The sequence below is a fragment of the Drosophila sechellia genome, chromosome 3R, assembly GCF_004382195.2.
Source record: "Drosophila sechellia strain sech25 chromosome 3R, ASM438219v1, whole genome shotgun sequence".
NCBI classification, from domain to species: Eukaryota; Metazoa; Arthropoda; class Insecta; order Diptera; family Drosophilidae; genus Drosophila; species Drosophila sechellia.
The window spans coordinates 14,457,123-14,475,031 of NC_045952.1; the positions used below are offsets into that span (position 1 = coordinate 14,457,123).

General features: G+C 46.7%; 5 protein-coding genes across 9 annotated transcripts; 3 read left to right on the forward strand and 2 right to left on the reverse strand.

The window, feature by feature from the left end:
- Positions 1-562: 562 nt before the first annotated feature.
- Positions 563-4,589, reverse strand: LOC6606436 (DNA-directed RNA polymerase II subunit RPB2). The gene is made up of 4 exons (XM_002031204.2): positions 4,425-4,589; positions 2,127-4,295; positions 1,117-2,051; positions 563-1,057 (listed from the first exon to the last, which is right to left on the reverse strand). Exons 1-4 carry the CDS (start codon positions 4,444-4,446, stop codon positions 653-655), a joined length of 3,531 nt encoding a protein of 1,176 aa, XP_002031240.1. The 5' UTR covers positions 4,447-4,589; the 3' UTR covers positions 563-652.
- A 249-nt stretch (positions 4,590-4,838) lies between these two features.
- On the forward strand, positions 4,839-5,957 carry LOC6606437 (RPII140-upstream gene protein). The gene is made up of 4 exons (XM_002031205.2): positions 4,839-5,081; positions 5,143-5,308; positions 5,370-5,458; positions 5,521-5,957. The coding sequence occupies exons 1-4, from the start codon at positions 4,909-4,911 to the stop codon at positions 5,876-5,878; spliced, it is 786 nt and encodes a 261-aa protein (XP_002031241.1). The 5' UTR covers positions 4,839-4,908; the 3' UTR covers positions 5,879-5,957.
- Positions 5,908-7,676, reverse strand: LOC6606438 (twinfilin). Its single transcript, XM_002031206.2, has 4 exons — positions 7,652-7,676; positions 7,515-7,592; positions 6,638-7,413; positions 5,908-6,352 (listed from the first exon to the last, which is right to left on the reverse strand). The coding sequence occupies exons 1-4, from the start codon at positions 7,674-7,676 to the stop codon at positions 6,200-6,202; spliced, it is 1,032 nt and encodes a 343-aa protein (XP_002031242.1). The 3' UTR covers positions 5,908-6,199.
- A 289-nt stretch (positions 7,677-7,965) lies between these two features.
- Positions 7,966-11,038, forward strand: LOC6606439 (abl interactor 2). 4 transcript variants are annotated; one of them, XM_032721841.1, is made up of 7 exons: positions 7,966-8,101; positions 8,267-8,633; positions 8,899-9,521; positions 9,586-9,673; positions 9,747-9,758; positions 9,894-10,081; positions 10,138-11,038. In XM_032721841.1, exons 2-7 carry the CDS (start codon positions 8,278-8,280, stop codon positions 10,299-10,301), a joined length of 1,431 nt encoding a protein of 476 aa, XP_032577732.1. In that variant the 5' UTR covers positions 7,966-8,101; positions 8,267-8,277; the 3' UTR covers positions 10,302-11,038. The 4 variants fall into 4 exon arrangements, with proteins under 4 accessions (XP_032577732.1, XP_032577731.1, XP_032577734.1 ...); XM_032721840.1 differs by having other exon boundaries at positions 7,967-8,101; positions 9,583-9,673; XM_032721843.1 differs by lacking the exon at positions 9,747-9,758 and having other exon boundaries at positions 7,967-8,101.
- Positions 11,039-11,795: 757 nt separating this feature from the next.
- LOC6606440 (kinesin-like protein KIF19) lies at positions 11,796-17,871 on the forward strand. 2 transcript variants are annotated; one of them, XM_032721838.1, is made up of 6 exons: positions 11,796-11,977; positions 14,956-15,163; positions 15,317-16,748; positions 16,809-16,957; positions 17,019-17,362; positions 17,423-17,871. In XM_032721838.1, the coding sequence occupies exons 2-6, from the start codon at positions 15,053-15,055 to the stop codon at positions 17,637-17,639; spliced, it is 2,253 nt and encodes a 750-aa protein (XP_032577729.1). In that variant the 5' UTR covers positions 11,796-11,977; positions 14,956-15,052; the 3' UTR covers positions 17,640-17,871. The 2 variants fall into 2 exon arrangements, with proteins under 2 accessions (XP_032577729.1, XP_032577730.1); XM_032721839.1 differs by lacking the exon at positions 11,796-11,977 and having other exon boundaries at positions 13,054-15,163.
- The last annotated feature ends 38 nt before the right edge of the window (positions 17,872-17,909 follow it).

Consider the following 17,909-nt stretch of genomic DNA (forward strand, 5'->3'; position numbering starts at 1 on the left):
CACCGCACACAATCCACATCCGACAACAAAGAACTAATCCCTTTTGTCACTGGGCGTCACAGACCGCGGGCCAAAGCATTACGTCAAAATCAAAGAAGGCAACAAAAGCTTGCCAAAAAAATAAATGCGAATGGAAAGGCTTTCTATGTTAAAAGCCGAATTTAGGATACGCTTAGGGCGAAGGTATTTAGCTGGATAATGGACTTTGTTAGGGGATTACCAAAGAAAAATTGGAGCAAATAAAGAGTCAGTACCCAGAACGCAGATTATTTGATGTCCTAAAACGAATAGGGATTGCCAACTAAGTGAATACTCATTACACGAAAATTTAATCACAAATAATACCAAAACCTTGCAATGTCCTATATACCCTCTCAAGAAATGTTTGTGAGCAAAATAACTTATTACAAATAAGCAAATAAATCACATTCCACTAACAGCTCTTGAACCCGTGCAGACTTTCGCCCAAATACGCTTGTGGCACGTTCGCGTCTTTAAAAATGCTCGGCAGGTATTCGCTCCAGTTCCGGGAATAATAGAAAATGCCACACAAAGCACCTAATTGAGTTGTCACAATTATGGTAATTTAATAATTAACTGCTAGCATTTAGCTTAGGGCTATTATGTGGTCTGGACGCGGATTACGGTCTGATTAGGTGACCATCAGGCGCGGCGCAATGTTCATTGACATCAGCTCCTGGAAGAGAAGCTTGGCCGCATATGGGAGTCGCACCTGGGAAATCTGCGTCTTGTTCTTGCAGCCCTTGCACTCGAAAGTATTATTGCGCAGATTGGCGATGGCAATCAGGCCACAAAAGTTGCAGATGTGCACGCGGTACGGATCGGAGACCTCAAATAGACGTTCTCGCAGAAACTGAGCGGCGCCGTGGGAGATCTGGCAATCACGCTCCATCTCACCGAAACGCAAGCCACCATCACGAGCACGACCCTCCATAGGCTGACGCACAAGGATCTGGACGGGGCCACGAGCTCGAGAGTGAATCTTATCGTCCACCATGTGCTTAAGACGCTGATAGTAGGTGGGCCCCAGGAAAACCTATAGTAAAGGGACTTATTAGTTTAAGATTATTGCAAGTTGAAAGTGAAGCAATTTACCTGAGCATTAATCTTTCGTCCGGTGTGGCCATTGTACATGACCTCATTGCCTCGAAGATGATAGCCGTACTCCTGAAGGAAGGTGGAGATCTTTTGCACGTTGACGGCATCGTTGAAGGGTGTAGCATCACCGATCTCTCCCTTGTTGGATCCCAGTTTGCCCTGCAGGCACTCGATCAAGTGACCAATTGTCATACGAGATGGGATAGCGTGGGGGTTGATGATGATATCGGGTGCCAAGCCCTCGCAGGTGAAGGCCATATCTTCTTGACGATACTGAATTCCGCACGTTCCCTTTTGTCCGTGACGAGAAGCGAACTTGTCGCCGATCTGGGGAATACGCACAGAGCGCACTCGAATCTTGCAGAACTTGTAGCCCTCGCTGTTAAGCGTGAGCATCACCTGGTCCACAATACCCGTCTCAGAGTTTCGCAGGAATGTGGAGGCATCTCGTTTGGAGAAACGCTTTGTGTTGCTGTCCAGTTCGTCGTCGTTTTCAGGAAGAGTAATGGTCTTGCCAATAACCACATCATCGCCGGACACACGAATTCCCGGTGCGATAATTCCATCATCGTCTAACTTGTCGTAGTGAGCGTTTCTCATTCCCTGGCAGGTGCCGCGATGAGGCTTCTCGAAGTTCTCTTCCTGATCACCGACACGCTTGTTCTCCGAATCCTTGTATGATCGGTAGAACACAGAGCGGAAGAATCCACGCTCCACAGCGGAAGCATTCAGGATGACAGAATCCTCCTGGTTGTAGCCAGTGTAGCAGAGAATGGCCACGATTGAATTGATGCCAGCTGGTAGTTCTCGGAAACGCAGGTACTCCATGGAACGTGTGGTCACAAGTGGCTTCATAGGATAGTAAAGTACGTGGGCTAGGGTGTCCATGCGCACATGGAAATTGGTAATATACACGCCCATAGCTTGCTTACCTATTAAAGATGACAAGAAAGTTTTAAATACATAAGTATTTCAAGTAAAACAGTAATGAATACTCATAAACTTACCCATAGCGCTTTGATAGGTGTTACGCGGACTCTGATTGTGATCGGGGAAGGGAATAATGGACGCGCACACGCCCAGGATCATGGCTGGATGGATCTCGCAATGTGTGTATGTGGTACAATACGCATAATCCTTGTCTTGCTTTAGATCGTAGGGAGACATAGCGATCATGACCGTTTCCTCCTCAAGGGTATCAATGTACTCCACCACTCCAGAGGCCACCAGGACTTGCCAACTGTAGTTATTGTAGTCTCTCTCCTTTAACATCTCAACGTGAGTCTTTTTAAGCAGCAGCGATCCGTTTTCCACAATGAGAAGTGGCCGACAAATGCGACCAGCATCTGTATAGATTCGGATCTCACGATCTCGAATGTCTCGAATCATAGACACCTCCGACACGATGATGTCCATCTGGCGACGCAGCTTACGAAGCGTTGCCATCAGCTGCTCAGGATCACGATGTATGCCCACCCAGCAGCCGTTCACAAAGATCTTTGTGGCATCAGCGATGGCAGAGGGAGCAATTTCCTCCAGGTTTTCCATAGACCACTCCTCCAAGAACTCCAGAATGGGAGAAGGTTGGGATCCGACAGAAATGTAGGCCATGAGCGCCAGGTTCTTCACCAGACCGACAGCTGCTCCCTCAGGAGTTTCAGCGGGACACAGCATACCCCAAAGAGTATTGTGCAACTGACGAGGTTTGGCCAGTTTACCATCTCTGCCAATTGGCGAATTGACACGCCGCAAATGGGAAAGAGTAGAGGCGAAGGTCAAGCGATTCAACACCTGGGAGACACCGGCTCTCGCCTGATGCGCCTTCTTCTGGTCGCCCCAATTGCCAGTGGCCAAGGAATACCTTAGGCCATCAGTAATGATGTTAGTCTTGATGGCGAGTTCAAGGTTAAAGTCCTTTCCGCGATCGATGAACTTCTGTGTGTACATGCGCACCTCTTTCATCAGGTTTTTGAACAGCCCACGGAAGAGGAAGGCTAGGAGGGGTCCAGCGAGATCAAGTCGCTTGTTTCCATAGTGATCTCGATCATCGAGTTCTCTCCTGCCCAAAGAGGCTAAGAGCAGGCGGTGAACCATGTAGCCCAAGAAGTATGCCTTCTTAGTCTCGCAGAAATCGGATACTCCAACGTGGGGCAGCATTTCCTTTTGCAGAATTTCCTTAGCGTACTTTATACGCTTGTCTTTTGTGACTCCGGGACGTGCTCCTCTAGCTCCAATAAAGTTCAAGGCAACGTTTTGCTCTTGGACCACGAAAGCCTCGTCCAGAGAAGGTTTAACCATTTCCATCATCTCGGGATCGTCAAAGTCGTAGATAATATGCTCCAGAATATCGCGATCGGCCACGAAACCCAAAGCTCGAAACACAATCATAATGGGTATCTCCTGTTTGATGTACGGTAAGATGGCAATAATCCTCTGACCAATGGCTGACTTTTTGATGTTTTGCGATCCCCTTGCCATCATGTTTACCCACAGAGTAGACGTGGGTCGGGAACTGTGCTCCAAACACGACCGAATCTCAGTCTTAAAGGCATACTTGCCATCCTTCATGCTGAACACGTACACTGTGTTGGTGGCCATTTTCTCTTGGGCAATTAGCACCTTCTCAGAGCCGTTGATGATGAAGTAGCCGCCGGGATCCAACGGGCACTCGTTCAGCTCCGTAAGATCACGATCAGTAAGCTGTGATAGCAAACAATACGTTGATCTCAACATGATGGGAATCTTGCCTATGAAAGTCTTTTGATGTTGTGTTTCCACGGGATCCAGGCCCTCGACATTCTTGGTTTTCGTAATATCCACGTAGAGAGGAGCGGAGTAAGTAAGATTTCGCAGGCGGGCCTCGTTCGGCATCATAGGACTGGGCGAACCATCCTTTTCCCAATGTGTTGGCTTGGAAAGATAGATTTGCTCGAATTTTAGAGAGAATCTGGGCGGAGTTTCCACCTCTCCGGATGTGTGCTGTGCCTCCGCCTGCAGCTCAATGGCGGGGGAATCCTCCACAATGCGCTGCACCGACATCTGGATGAACTCATCGAAACTGTCCAGCTGCTGCCGCACCAAACCCTTCTCGTCGAAGTAGGCGTTTATCACGATCCAGCAGGCCTCCTGCCACAGCTCGTGGGAGATCTCCTCGGCATTCTCCTCCTCGTATAGCTCTGCAAGATATTATTTGGCCATTGAATTTCATTGCTAATAATGCGGAGGAGCCCTAGCGCTCCAGCCGCCATGTTAATTTTGGTACACGCCAACGTGCATGCACACATTTCGCAATTCATTTTACTCACCTTCCTCGTTGTCGTACATCATGATTTCAGTTTTCCAAAGTGCAGAAGCACTTTATGCGATCAAGTAAATAACAATAAATTGGATTTGTTATGAATTAAATTGTAAAAACGTAGAAAATTTCACAACAAATGTTTGCTGACAACGCGTTTGGCGGCGTTGTGTTGTGTTGGTAAACGTCAAAAGCTAAACGTAAGGTGCAGTACATAAAGTACATAAGTACATAAATGCCATAAAATTGTTTTTGGCAACAAAATAAATTTAAAAGTGTAAAGGATAAAAAAACTGTATGAAAACCTAAATGTGTATGTAACTTAAGTTATAATAAGAATAAAATTTTATTATTAACAAACGCATTGCAATTGGAAACAACTAAAACGAGAGTTAGGCAACACCAATGACATGCACACTTTCCAGCACTAACAGACCGGCAAACAGCTGAGTTTGTTGTTCTAGTTTTACTTTGTTATTTAACACGCTTAAAAAATGAATTTTATGTGGAAAGGACGCCGGTTTCTGATCGCAGGCATCCTGCCAACTTTCCAAGGCGCCGCAGATGAAATAGTCGATAAGGAAAATAAAACCTACAAGGCATTTCTGGACAGTAAACTACCAGAAGAAACGGGACTGGAGCGCCTCAAACAAATGTTTTCAATCGAGTAAGAAACTAATAATTGCATTTATACTAAGATCTACTGATGAACCAAAACATTTAAATAGCGAGTTTGGCAGCATATCCTCCGAGCTTAACTCTGTTTATCAGGCCGGCTTCCTGGGATTCCTCATTGGAGCAATTTACGGCGGAGTTACACAATCGCGCGTGGCCTACATGAATTTCATGGAGAACAACCAGGCCACAGCCTTCAAATCGCACTTTGATGCCAAGGTAGGTATCTACTTATTACCATTTAAATATGTTATAATCAAATTCCTTACTATAATTACAGAAAAAGCTGCAAGATCAATTCACAGTCAACTTCGCCAAAGGCGGCTTCAAATGGGGCTGGCGAGTGGGACTTTTTACCACATCCTACTTGTAAGTTCAGCAATACGAAGTCAAATCTGTATCTGTGTGATACTAAAATGTGTTCCTTACAGCGGCATCATCACCTGCATGTCGGTGTACCGTGGAAAATCCTCAATATACGAATACTTGGCCGCTGGCTCCGTCACCGGCTCGCTGTACAAAGTGAATCTGGGTCTGCGGGGCATGGCGGCAGGTGGAATCATTGGAGGTTTCTTGGGCGGCGTGGCTGGTGTGACGTCGCTGCTGCTGATGAAGGCATCCGGGACCTCGATGGAGGAGGTTCGCTACTGGCAGTACAAATGGCGACTCGATCGCGACGAAAACATTCAACAGGCGTTCAAAAAACTGACAGAGGACCAAAACCCAGAGCTTTTCAAGGCCCACGACGAGAAAACATCCGAACAGGTATCGCTGGACACGATCAAGTGAGTCGCGAAGGCTTAAAGAAGACGCCAGTGTAAACTTAGTTGTTTTTATGTTAAATAAATTGCATATATGTCCATCTAAAGTTACATAGACAAGAATACATTTAAGGAAGCCCACTTTGGCAGCTGCTATGCGATGTTTCAGTTGATGCCTAGTGCTTCTAAAGATATCGACTGGCGTACGGACAAATATAGACACGGGAAGACAGATAGACACAACACAAAAGAAATGAACGTTTGGATACAATAAATTAAATGCTCTGCTAGGAAACAGTACGTAGAAGGGGGATAAATAGAATTGACTCGGTGGGATCGGGATTCAGACTTAGTCCTCGGCGGTGGGACGCGTGAGGCGCTTGGCGCCTCGGTTTGGTGGCCCCTTGGGCTTGGCAAAAGCCGGTCGGTGTAGAATCTTCTTTGGGTGCAGCTCGTCCTGCAGGAAGGCTTCGGTCAGCTCGCTGCCGCTGTCGATTTCAAGCTGAAATGTAAAACGTTGTTAGCAAACATGAATCAGATTTAGTATGATTTTAAATTACTTATCATTTATGATTTGCACAATGTAATGATTTACTTTTCAAGTAAAAAGTGAGACATATGACCTAATTATGATTCAAAATATTTCTAGAGATCGTGAATCAAAAGTATAATGAATTTGGAGATTTGAAAGCAATAAATAAATCACATACAATATACACACTGTGTTTGCTTTTTATAGCCCTAATCTTTAGAGCAGCTACACCCACTGGCATTCATATCAACGCACCTTCTTAACAACCTCCACGCCAAGGGCCGCCAGCTCGTCGAGGAAAGGAGCCTTACAGCTTGAGTACATCATGCGCTCGCGCACGGAGCAGGAATATCCAGGCATGGAGTAGACGAACACGTACGACTCGAAGTAGTCACCCTCGTGCGTGTGCCGAAACAGAAAGAGGTGGTATCGTGCATGATCCTCGGGCACTTGCTTGGGCAGATCGGCGAGCTCCACGTTGGCCGCACGCGAAACGTGGATCTGTTCCTCCTCCAGATCGATGCGGAACTGAAGGTAGTCGTGCTTGCCGCGCACCATTTCCTGAACGGCAGCCACGGTCGCCTCGCTTAGCGGGCAATTGATACCACCCAGAGTTTGGTGCCGCGTGTTCGTATTGATCTCGGTGTGAACCTCTGTCTTTCGCAGCTCCTTCAGCTCCTCCTCCCTGCTGGTCAATGGAGCTGGGGCTGCGAAATCCTGCTTGTGCCGGCGGTAGCCCTCCAGCGTGCACTCATCCAGAGTGGTGGCATGCAGCTCCTCTGTGATGTATGCTGATCCGAACTCCGTCTTCAACGTGGCCTTCGTGGAGGCATATACCATCTTCTGTCGGATGCTGGCCGTGTCCGGCGTCCAGCTGATCAGCAGCCAACTGTAGCCCAGCGGGATCTTGGCGTCCAGTCGGTAGAGAATATAGCAGGGCACATCCTTCTCCAGCAGGGGACCTATCAGTTTGTCGTAGTCGCGCTCCCAGTCCTTTTTCGTCTCCGCCGTAGCTCCGCAACTGAGCTGCTCTGTAATTTAGGGAGGGGTGAAAGCGGATGCGGGTTCGTTATCAAATCGTATGCCTAGTATATATCGTGTGTATATACGTTTCTGGAGCAAATCCACTCACCATTCTCGATCGAAACTTTTATCACGCGAAATTTTCCATTCTTCGCTTTGCCAAACACCTTGGCCAGCTGCTCGTTGGCTGAAAAGACAAAGGGTGTTCTAGTTATGCGGATTAGGTGGTTCCCAAAGATAACAAACCTCGGATACCCGTTTGGTGAGACATTTGGACAACAGCTAAAATTAATATTGCCGAAAAAATATATTACTCACAACCAGTGTGACCGCAATGCGCGAGTAGGGAAATACTGAACAATCATATGTACCGATTCTGATTGGCAATCACTTAAAAGCTGCTATAAATGAATTATTAATTGAAAAGAAACTGTAATAAAGTAATGCTATTTATAATAATTAAATTTTTGAAAACTTGAAACTCTGTTTTTGTGGAACATAAATTTCGAAAATAATACCAAATGTGTCTGCACTGATACAGTGTTGAGAAATCCTTCAAGCGCCAGTACTTTGCAGCACCGACCAGAGTTCTTTCTTTTTTCACGGAAAATGTAATGAAAAACTGCATTTAACTGCATTTAAAACGTAGCAACCAGCCCGGAAAAGCATCTGTTGTGCAATCGCATAGTCAATAAAGTGAGTGCACGCGAGATTCGTCCGATTAAACCGCTCCAGCGATCAACTGGAGCAGCTGGGCGTCGACGTCGGCAGAGGCCAGCCCACGCCCCAAATGTTTACGGGCGTGAAAAGTGCGGAAAAGCGGGGAATTTAATTGGGTTTTCGTTTTCCGTTCGCCTGCAGCATCCACACCCATGTTGACCGAAACCCCCATGGCCAGCGAGAACATCATGGACGAACTAGCCTCTCTGATACGCACCGAGATCCCCGATGGCCGCCAGAGTCTGCGGGACAGCTACACGAACCTGGAGCGGGTGGCCGACTACTGCGAGGACACCTACTACCGCGCGGACAACAAGAAGGCGGCCCTGGAGGCCACCAAGAACTATACCACCCAGTCGCTGGCCAGCGTGGCCTACCAGATCAACACGCTCGCCTACAGCTATATGCAGCTCCTCGAGCTCCAGGCCCAGCAGCTCGGCGAGATGGAGTCCCAGATGAACCACATCGCCCAGACGGTGCACATCCACAAGGAGAAGGTGGCCAGGAGGTAAGAACAACCAATTGCTTAATTGAAACAGCAGTAAACCAGAATAGGAAAAGGGGATGTGCATATTATACAGAATGAAAATTTATGTCTGTAAGTACGAATCATCGGTGATAAAAGCTTCATAAAGAAAATACATACATGCATCAGACGTGCTGATAAGACTGAATGTCTCTTTCTTCATTCTTATCGTATATAACTATTTAGTTTTTTCGATTCACTTTATTTGTATTAATTATTTTTGATTGTCTTAATTTTCATCGCTCAGAGAGATTGGCGTGCTTACGGCTAACAAGGTGAGCTCGCGCCAGTTTAAGATCGTGGCGCCCATCAATCCGGAGAAGCCCATCAAGTATGTGCGCAAGCCCATCGACTACTCGATGTTGGACGAGATTGGCCACGGCATTAACTCGGCCCAGCACTCGCAGGTGCGACAGAAACATCGAGGCTCCAGCCATGGGTCCGTGCAATCCCTATTGCCACCGTCGGTGGGACCTCCGCCAACCACAAAGCCCCCAACTCCGCCGCAGATGTCGCGGGCTGGGAACACTGGCACCCTGGGCAAGTCGGTCAGCAATACCGGGACACTAGGCAAAAGCTCGCGGGAGTACCGCACTCCGCCTGTGGTCAATCCACCACAGGTGCCATCGCATTACGCTCCAAACTATCCTATTGGACATCCAAAGCGAATGTCGACGGCTTCTTCAACGATGACGACCACCACCACAGGCGGCGGAGCGGCGGGCAATGAGCGAGCTGCTGGCTACAGTGCACTCCCGATGCCACCAAGCCAGCAGATAGCCACCCATGTTAACCTGCCCTCCGCGGGCATGATGCAATCGCTGCCACCGCCGCCGCCCACTACATACGACGATCGGAGCAGCATGCCACGTGAGTTAAATTGATTATTCTGAAATAGCTCAATACTAATAATGCGGTTTGCAATTCGTAGCAGCTCCTCCTTCGCCACTAACGGTGTCGCAGCACGAGATGACCGAGCAGAGTCACATTGGCATGCACACTTTGGGACGCAATATCAACAGGTAAGTTTCCGACAAAATGCATTCCCTTCTTTGTGTAAATATAACCTATTTATTGTTCTCTGTGCAAATCCAGGAATCCAAATAGGTAAATTGCATGTTTCTCTGTTAATTGAGGGTTATACTCAGCTAAACTAAGTTATACTAGGTTTTCGTGATTGTACTGCGTATAACCACATGATACACATGTTATCTTGTATATTAACCGAATATTTTTCCAAAGGAATCACTTCAGCTTGAATTTCGCTCGTCCCGGCTCACAGTCGCCTCCCTTGCCACCTCCGCCACCGCCGGAGGATGAGCATCAGGACTTCGGACGACCACGCACATCGACGGGACCGCAGCTGGCGCCCATAGTGCCCGAGGATCAGAACCTACCCGGTTGGGTGCCCAAGAACTTCATTGAGAAGGGTAGGCCAACTCGAGCAACTAACAATATAACTTACTAATTCTTACAAACATTCCAGTGGTAGCAATCTACGACTATTATGCCGACAAGGACGACGAGCTGAGCTTCCAAGAAAGCTCAGTGCTGTACGTGCTCAAGAAAAACGACGACGGCTGGTGGGAGGGCGTCATGGATGGAGTTACCGGTCTGTTTCCGGGCAACTACGTAGAACCGTGTGTCTAAGCCTCGCATCGATATTCTAAACATGCCAACCATTACAATAATCTGCATTATCTGGTCTGTTCCAGTCCTCTGTTGCTTCTCAAGAGCTTCCAAGATTTTTGAGGACAACTGAGGACCGCAACAGACTCAGCTGACAATGACGATAAGATTTTGAGCATATTGATAAGGACAATTATACAATTACACACATACACAAGCACAGCAGGCCAGAGAAAGCGAATTCCATTAGCATCAGTCAAACGCATTTAGCCTAATATAAACGAGCACACACACACAGGATCCAGGGGCTAGGGATACCGCTTGCTGCCCAACTAAAACTATTTACACTTTAGTGAATAATTTATGCGATATTCCAAAACTGTTCCACAACCGTAGACGAATTCAGTCCTGCTCCTGCCGCCAATCCAAATACTTTAAATATTTGCTCACAGTTTTATCAAGCGATTTCTGTTTGCCTTGCGCTTTGATATGCCCGGCTATTAACACCAATACTACCCGAACCCAAGACCCCAGCAATACTGTAGGTTATATAAATTTCAGTTAGCATTTAATACATAAGTATTGGCCAGTTGGATCTTTTGTTTATACTTTTACGAACCGCAACGATGTCTTTTTTTGCGAACGTTTAGTTAAAATGGAATTGCCAGCAAAGGAATCAAATTAAATTAAACAATACAAGTACACATACGCTCTATACGGTAAAAATAATAGCTAATAAAAATTTCAATTACTAAACCGCAAGCCCTTGTTCTATGACCGTGTAATTTGCGCTGACCTTCTCGTGAGCCCGAGCCCCGGATGTTAGTAAAAATCCGTAATTGGGGCTAATCTTAAATGCAAATTTCCAGTCGTGTGATGGAAGGCTTGAAATATTTGCAAATGCCAACACTCATTGGGGTCATTCAGTCAGTCAATCAATCCATTAAAATCGACACTTTGCTCCACAAGCCGATTTCAATTCAATGTCTCGTCCCGGAAAACTTTTCCATAACTCGGCTCTGGGTAAATTAATGCTTTCGTGGTGATATGTGGAAGGTTTTTTACCCATTTGCTACATTTATTATCAGACTTCAAGGAGTTGACGTGGCGGAAATGCAAAAAAAAAGTGCTGGAGTGCTGGCATGATTTGCATAAAATGTGCTAAATCGTTGCCCACTTTTTGGGGTCCTCAACTATACATACATAAATATGGAAATACCTTTATTTGTGAACAATTATTGGAGTGGACCTGAACAGCTTGGAGACGGACTCTTTGGCCGACTACTTAACCCACAACTGGCCAGCGGCAGGTGGAACTCGCCAGGAATGTATGCAAAATGGCGCATTAGCATTTGAACAATGCCGTAGTAAAAACGTGGCAACAACAAAAGTTGTTTGATTGTGCCGTGCCAGGAGTCGGAACACCGCCCACCCAGCAGGCACCCAACCTGGAACCCATTCCACCCCCTGGACATGCCTATAATTTCGTTATTTTCTGACCAGGCCGAGTCGGACGCTTCAGTTGAGTTTGGTACGTCGACGCGAATGGTTCCACAAGCCGCTTTCATTTCGGATACTCCACGACGTTCTTGGCGACCCAGTGTTTCCGGTGTGTTTTTGACTTTAAGCCTTTTTTTCGGCGAGTGGCGTGTCCGGAATAGTTTTCCGAGCGGATAAAGTGCAATACAAAACTATTTGTAAGTGAACCGCGCTGCAGAGGTGCTTTAAAAGTTTTTATCAATTGTGTGTTTTATATAATCGAAATGTAAGCCGAGATTGGGGTGGCTCCTCTCTGCGGGCACCGCATTTAATTGACCTACTTGGTGCCGGATTTACTTGCTGGCCAAGTGTAAAATATTACATTATTCCATGTCAGGATTGGGGCCACTGGCCACTTTGTTTACGGCGAAAAGAATTCGCTTGCCTCGTCAATGCGGACAAGTTGGCCCACTTAATGTCGAAATTCTCAAAGTTTCGTGACACGCACAACTTTCTCGTAACTCGAAACGCGCTAATTTGGAAAACCCCGTGAAGGTTAAAAGTTTTGCACTTGCATTCAAAGTCCACTTCAAAAATGACGTCACCTTGGATGCATGTTGGGGGCTGGTCACTCAGCTTGATGGGCCACTAAAAATAAACCCGGCAAGTGTGTGCCAAGGGAAATGGCTTTGGGTAATTAAGTCGTCCCCAGGTCACAAGAGCCATCAATCACCACCACTGCGTATACGCAATGCTCCTGGTGGGTAATTACAGTCTGGCATTATGGTGTTTGCCTTTCTAGGGCTTGTTAGCTTTGCAGGATTTAATGGGGAAATACTCATAATTTTTGCTTATCTAATGGGACTCTTTCTTATTTGTTTTAGAATTCAGAATTCCATTTAATATGAACTTAAGCCTGTTATCCTACGAGTTTTTATTGAGACTTCAAAAAATATTGCTAATACAAAATAGCATTGCTCTGCAATGGATTTTTCCAATTATAAAGATTATAAATACCATAGCCATATTGAATTATAATACATCAAGCACTTGAATAACAACTTTAATAAGCAGTGGTACTATTTAATGACCTCGTTTGCATATCGAACGTATACAAAATAACTAAAACCATTTGTCAAAGCTTACGGGTCTTTTGTTTTATTCAGATCCCCATCGATGGGTATGTTTATTTGGATTCCTTTTGGTCGATGGCCATTGCCATGAGTGTGAGTTATGAGTTAAAAGGTATGTGTTCTTTCTCACTCACTAGACTATCCTGGATCGAAAAGCAAACTCATTAGCCATAAAGAGTCTGTCACACGTGTTATTACTTAGCCGTGCTTGGAGTTATAGGACTTTTCCAGCTACCCTTTCCCACCGAAACGGGACACTTTCCCTCGAAAAACGCCTTTCAAAGCTCCAATTCATATGCACCACTCCATTACTCCCGACCCAAATGCTCCAATTCTCCCCCTGAGCACCACTAATGAGCTCTAAGCAGACCACCATGCGTTGGCCACACAATGCCACACCGCCGCGTGGCCCCAACTCCCCCATGGGGTTCACTAGCCGGCAAATCAAAACATGGAACACCAAAGCATTAAAAACATTAACAGTCGACGTGCGACAACAACCGAAGACAAAGTCACTGAGCCACCGAACCACTGCACCACACAACCACCCAGTTGAATGGCCCACACCCAACCATTCGGAATACCACCCACATGCCGCCCCACATCCAGTTGATTCAGAAGTCCTGTCCACTTGCCTTCGTGTCGTGTCTGCCGGCAATTTACACAAATTCAATAAACGACCAAAGCCCGTCGTAGTGGAATTCAAAACAAGAACTGGTGGTGGTTTAAATCGGACTCAAGTGGGTGGTGCATTAATGGGCGCTCATTAAAGTGCTCAAATCGATTTTCGGCATTATCAAATTAACTGCCTTCAAAATAGGCAACGAATTATCATAACTTATAAATTATATATTTCATTCGGAATTAAGTTTATCTATAATACATTAAGACTATAATCAGTTTATATAGAAAATAGAAATATATGTAAGTAGTATGATGATGTCAATGGCGCCAAAGGAAAATTAATATAATATATGTAAGTGCATGTTTTCGCAAGGAGTTCCTTTAACATCTTACAACATATATATATTTTTCAAGCGATCGCTATTATAATTTTTCCCAGTGTATCGAATGACACCCCATCACTCAATTCGAACGCCCATCTTTGTTGACATTCAAGGCCTGTAATTTGTGTACATATTTGAGGAGCAAGTGCCGCGGAAGCTTGGTCTTTTTGTTATGGGCTGTTCCATCACAAATGCATGGCACCTGAATGGGAACATGGAATTAAAATGAATAATCAAACCCGTTGGCACTCAATAAGTCCCACGTTTTATAATTGAGCACCTCTTAGGCAAATGAAATTAATTATGGCTTTGGGGAAGCGACAGTTGGCTGCGGGGCTATGGAAGTTTTCCTTTATACGAGTGACAGGTGTTGGGTGTTTGGGGTCAGAAGTCACAACATGTTAGGCACACGGACACTGATTATGGATTAGCGTGAATGGATTGACACTTCTATTTCCGGCAACACTTTCATTTAATTTGAATTTTATGCACTTCTATTTAATCATACGAATAAGGAAAAATTGGTAGTTCCTGAATTCAAGAATCCATATATGATTTGAAATATATGATTAGAAATATTGAAGCTGTTGTAATATGGATATCATTGTGTAAAATATTATTTTACAACATTATTTTTTTCGAGATCCATCAACTTTTTATTGGAATTTTGATCCATAACTTGAACCTTTGAAGGTTAATAGACTCTTAAGGATTTCGGGGTTCCCAGTTGAGGTACAGTTCCCTCTTGATGACCATCGAACTGCTCCATTTGATTTGCATGCGGAGACACGCAGGCACTTTTTGGGTGTTCAAGTTCACGGCTTGATTTATGGCCCACGCCAGCTCCTTTAGCTCCTTGAGTTCTTTGGGCCACAGGTAAACAAGAGCCATGGGACTCCAAGGACCCTCCTCCACAGAGAAATTCCCTGTAAAGAGGCGAGACCTTGGCGCGCAAATTCACAAGTCCATTAGGAGTTCGTTGGGTGTTTCCCGCGCTGATGGCAGTTTTACGATTGTTGACAACAAGTTGACACGATTTGTAATGGTCCTGTCCAGGTCAGGTCATCAACCAGACCAGGCGGCACGTGGCTGCACAAGGACTACCCACCCACATATCCATTGCTATTTGCCATTTATCTGAAGGATCGCAGTGATGGCGGCCAGTGCTGGAGCGAGCAGCTGGTCGGGCAGCAGTGGGGGCAGCAACTCCTCCCAAGGACGATCCATTGCTACAGCTCAACCGGCGCAGGAGGAGAGATTAGTGGTGAGTATATATTCTATGGAGACGATACTATTTCAAAAACAATTACTTAAATTTAGAATTTGTTATTACAATTGAAGAGATAATGTGATAAGAAGTTCTTTCCGTCTAATCAATTGTTTTAGTACGTGATAATAACTACCCAATCTTCTCCAGGTGGCAGTTCGGGTTCGACCCAGTATGGAGGCCACGGAACGCTGCATCGAAGTCGTCTCCGGCGGATCACTTCTGTACGATGATGGCGGAAAGAGTCGTCCACGGCAGTATTCGTACGATCATGTATTCCGCGAGAACGATAGCCAGGAGCAGGTTTACAAAACGACTACGGCTCCCTTGGTCAGGGATGTCCTGAACGGTCTGAATGCGGCCGTTTTCGCCTATGGAGCCACGGGATCCGGAAAGACGCACACCATGCTGGGACCTGTGCCGCGCAAGAAACCGCAGACCAGCGATCGCGCCCCACCCACCGCATCCTGTGATTCCACAGACGTAAGCAGCCAGGACATCGGGCTAATGGTGCGCGCCATAGAAGATATATTCAGTCACATCGAGTCAGCGGAGGCGGATTCGTGTCGCGTTTCCATATCCTACCTGGAGATATACAACGAGCTTATAAGGGACCTCCTTAATCCTGGAGGACCCTTGGAGCTGCGAGAGGATCATCGTGGCCAGCGTATCACCGTGGCTGGTCTCTCGGAGATTACCACTTCCAGCAGAAAGGAGGTTGTGAGTCTGTTGCTCAAGGGAAACAAGGCCAGGACCATGGAGCCGACGGCCGCGAATCAAACCTCCTCACGCAGTCACGCCCTTCTGAGTATTATGGTTCAGGCAAGGACGCCTCTGGGCACCAAGCAAGGACGACTCTTTCTCACCGATCTGGCTGGATCGGAGCGGGCTAAGAAAACAAAGAATAGGGGTAAACGACTGCAGGAAGGTGCCCACATAAACCGAAGCTTGCTGGCGCTGGGCAACGTTATCAATGGACTATCCGGCGGAGCTAGGTATGTCAACTACCGCGACTCCAAGCTAACCAGGCTGCTCAAGGAGGCGCTGAGTGGTCGCTGCAAGACCGTAATGATTGCCCATGTTGCACCGGAAAGTAAGCACCGCGATGAGACCAAGAACACTCTGGTTTACGCCGATCGAGCTAATAGCATCACCACCAAGCTCCAGAACTCCGTGTACATCGATGAGTTCAAGGACTTTCCCACCAAACACTACCAAAGTCTCGTTTCGGAGCTGCGCGAAGAAGTATCACGTCTGCGAACCAAGATGCTAACCGAAAGGCCTCGGAGTGGAGCAGCTGCAGCAGCGGCAGCCGCAGCAGCTTCTGGCTCTGCTGGAGCCGCCGGATCTGGAGCTGGATCGGAAGCTGTACAGGAACAGGACGAACAGCGCAAGACGGAACTCCGTTACCTGCGCGAACAGATCGTTCTCACCTTTAAGCAGCAGATGAAACTGCGCAGGAAACTCCTCGAGGCCGAGAGCCATCTACTGGGCTTGGAACTGGACGCTGAGCGGCAGCATTTGATTATCTCCCACTGGCAAGGACGCATTGGGAAACTATATGACGCAATAGGCGATGACGGTGGGTGCTCCCACATATTACTGATCACGAAATACTCATATTTGGTTTGTTTTTCGGCAGACATTGAATCAGAGGGATCGGTGGCTTTGAAAAATGCCTGGGGAGAACTGGCGGCCATAGAGAAGGAAACTCGCCGCTACAAGGAAATCCGCGAGAGGACGGAGCACGAACTGGAGCAATGCCGCCAGAAGGGAGTCAAACTGGAGGATGTGAGTCTTAGTGGGGTGCATTTATTCATTTGTGGGCAATATTATCTTCCTTTCCGAACAGGAACTTCCGGAGCGCATTAGCAGTGATGAGGAACGCGAACTGCTAGCCCTGCTCTGCCGCGTCCACGAGTTGGAGGCGGACAAGGTATCCCTGCAGGCGGAGCGGCTGGCTCGCCAAGCGGAGCTGCGCAGGCGTGACCTTCAACTGCTTAGGGCAGAAAGACAGCGACGCCTCTGCGAGGACATCATAAGCTCCCAGAGGAGGCTCATCGAAGAGGGCAACGTGGATCTGCCGGATGAGTTGCGGGAGCTTTATGGGCTGTACCAGCAGGAGATACATGCTGGCGTGGTCACACCCAGCACCAGCAACAACGAACGGAAACTACCTCCCATCTATACTGCGGGGTAAGGATTCATATATATTTATCCGAAAAGAAGTTATTAAATGGTCACATTTGCCCAAAGATCTGACTCACCCGGCTCCAGTTCCAGTTCAGAGTGGTCGCCGGCCTCGCCCCTGCCTCAAATCGACAACCAGATGGATCCTGTCGACCGAGTCATGGGCCCACCCGTCAATCCGCGTCTGCCCCGGCTTTCCGCAGCCACAAGTGCGAATATTCTAGCCGGAGGACCACGGCGCCCTTCGTTAAGGGTGGCCAGGAATCCACATCCACATCCGTAGGATTAACGGTCACTAGTGGAAAGGAAGGTGCTCAGGAATAGTTGTAACTAAGGCGTAGGATTCTTAGTAAGGGGACTCGAATGTCTGCTCAAATTTACTTATTGTGTTATATCTTTCCATCCCAGGCACTTAAATATGTTATGCATGTATCCAATAAAAATGTAAGCTTTAAGGATTTAACAAATTTTTAAAATATAAATATTGATTCAGCTTGGAATTAGCTGAAAAACTACAACATTTATGTTCTGAAGAATGAGAGTATAGTTATTT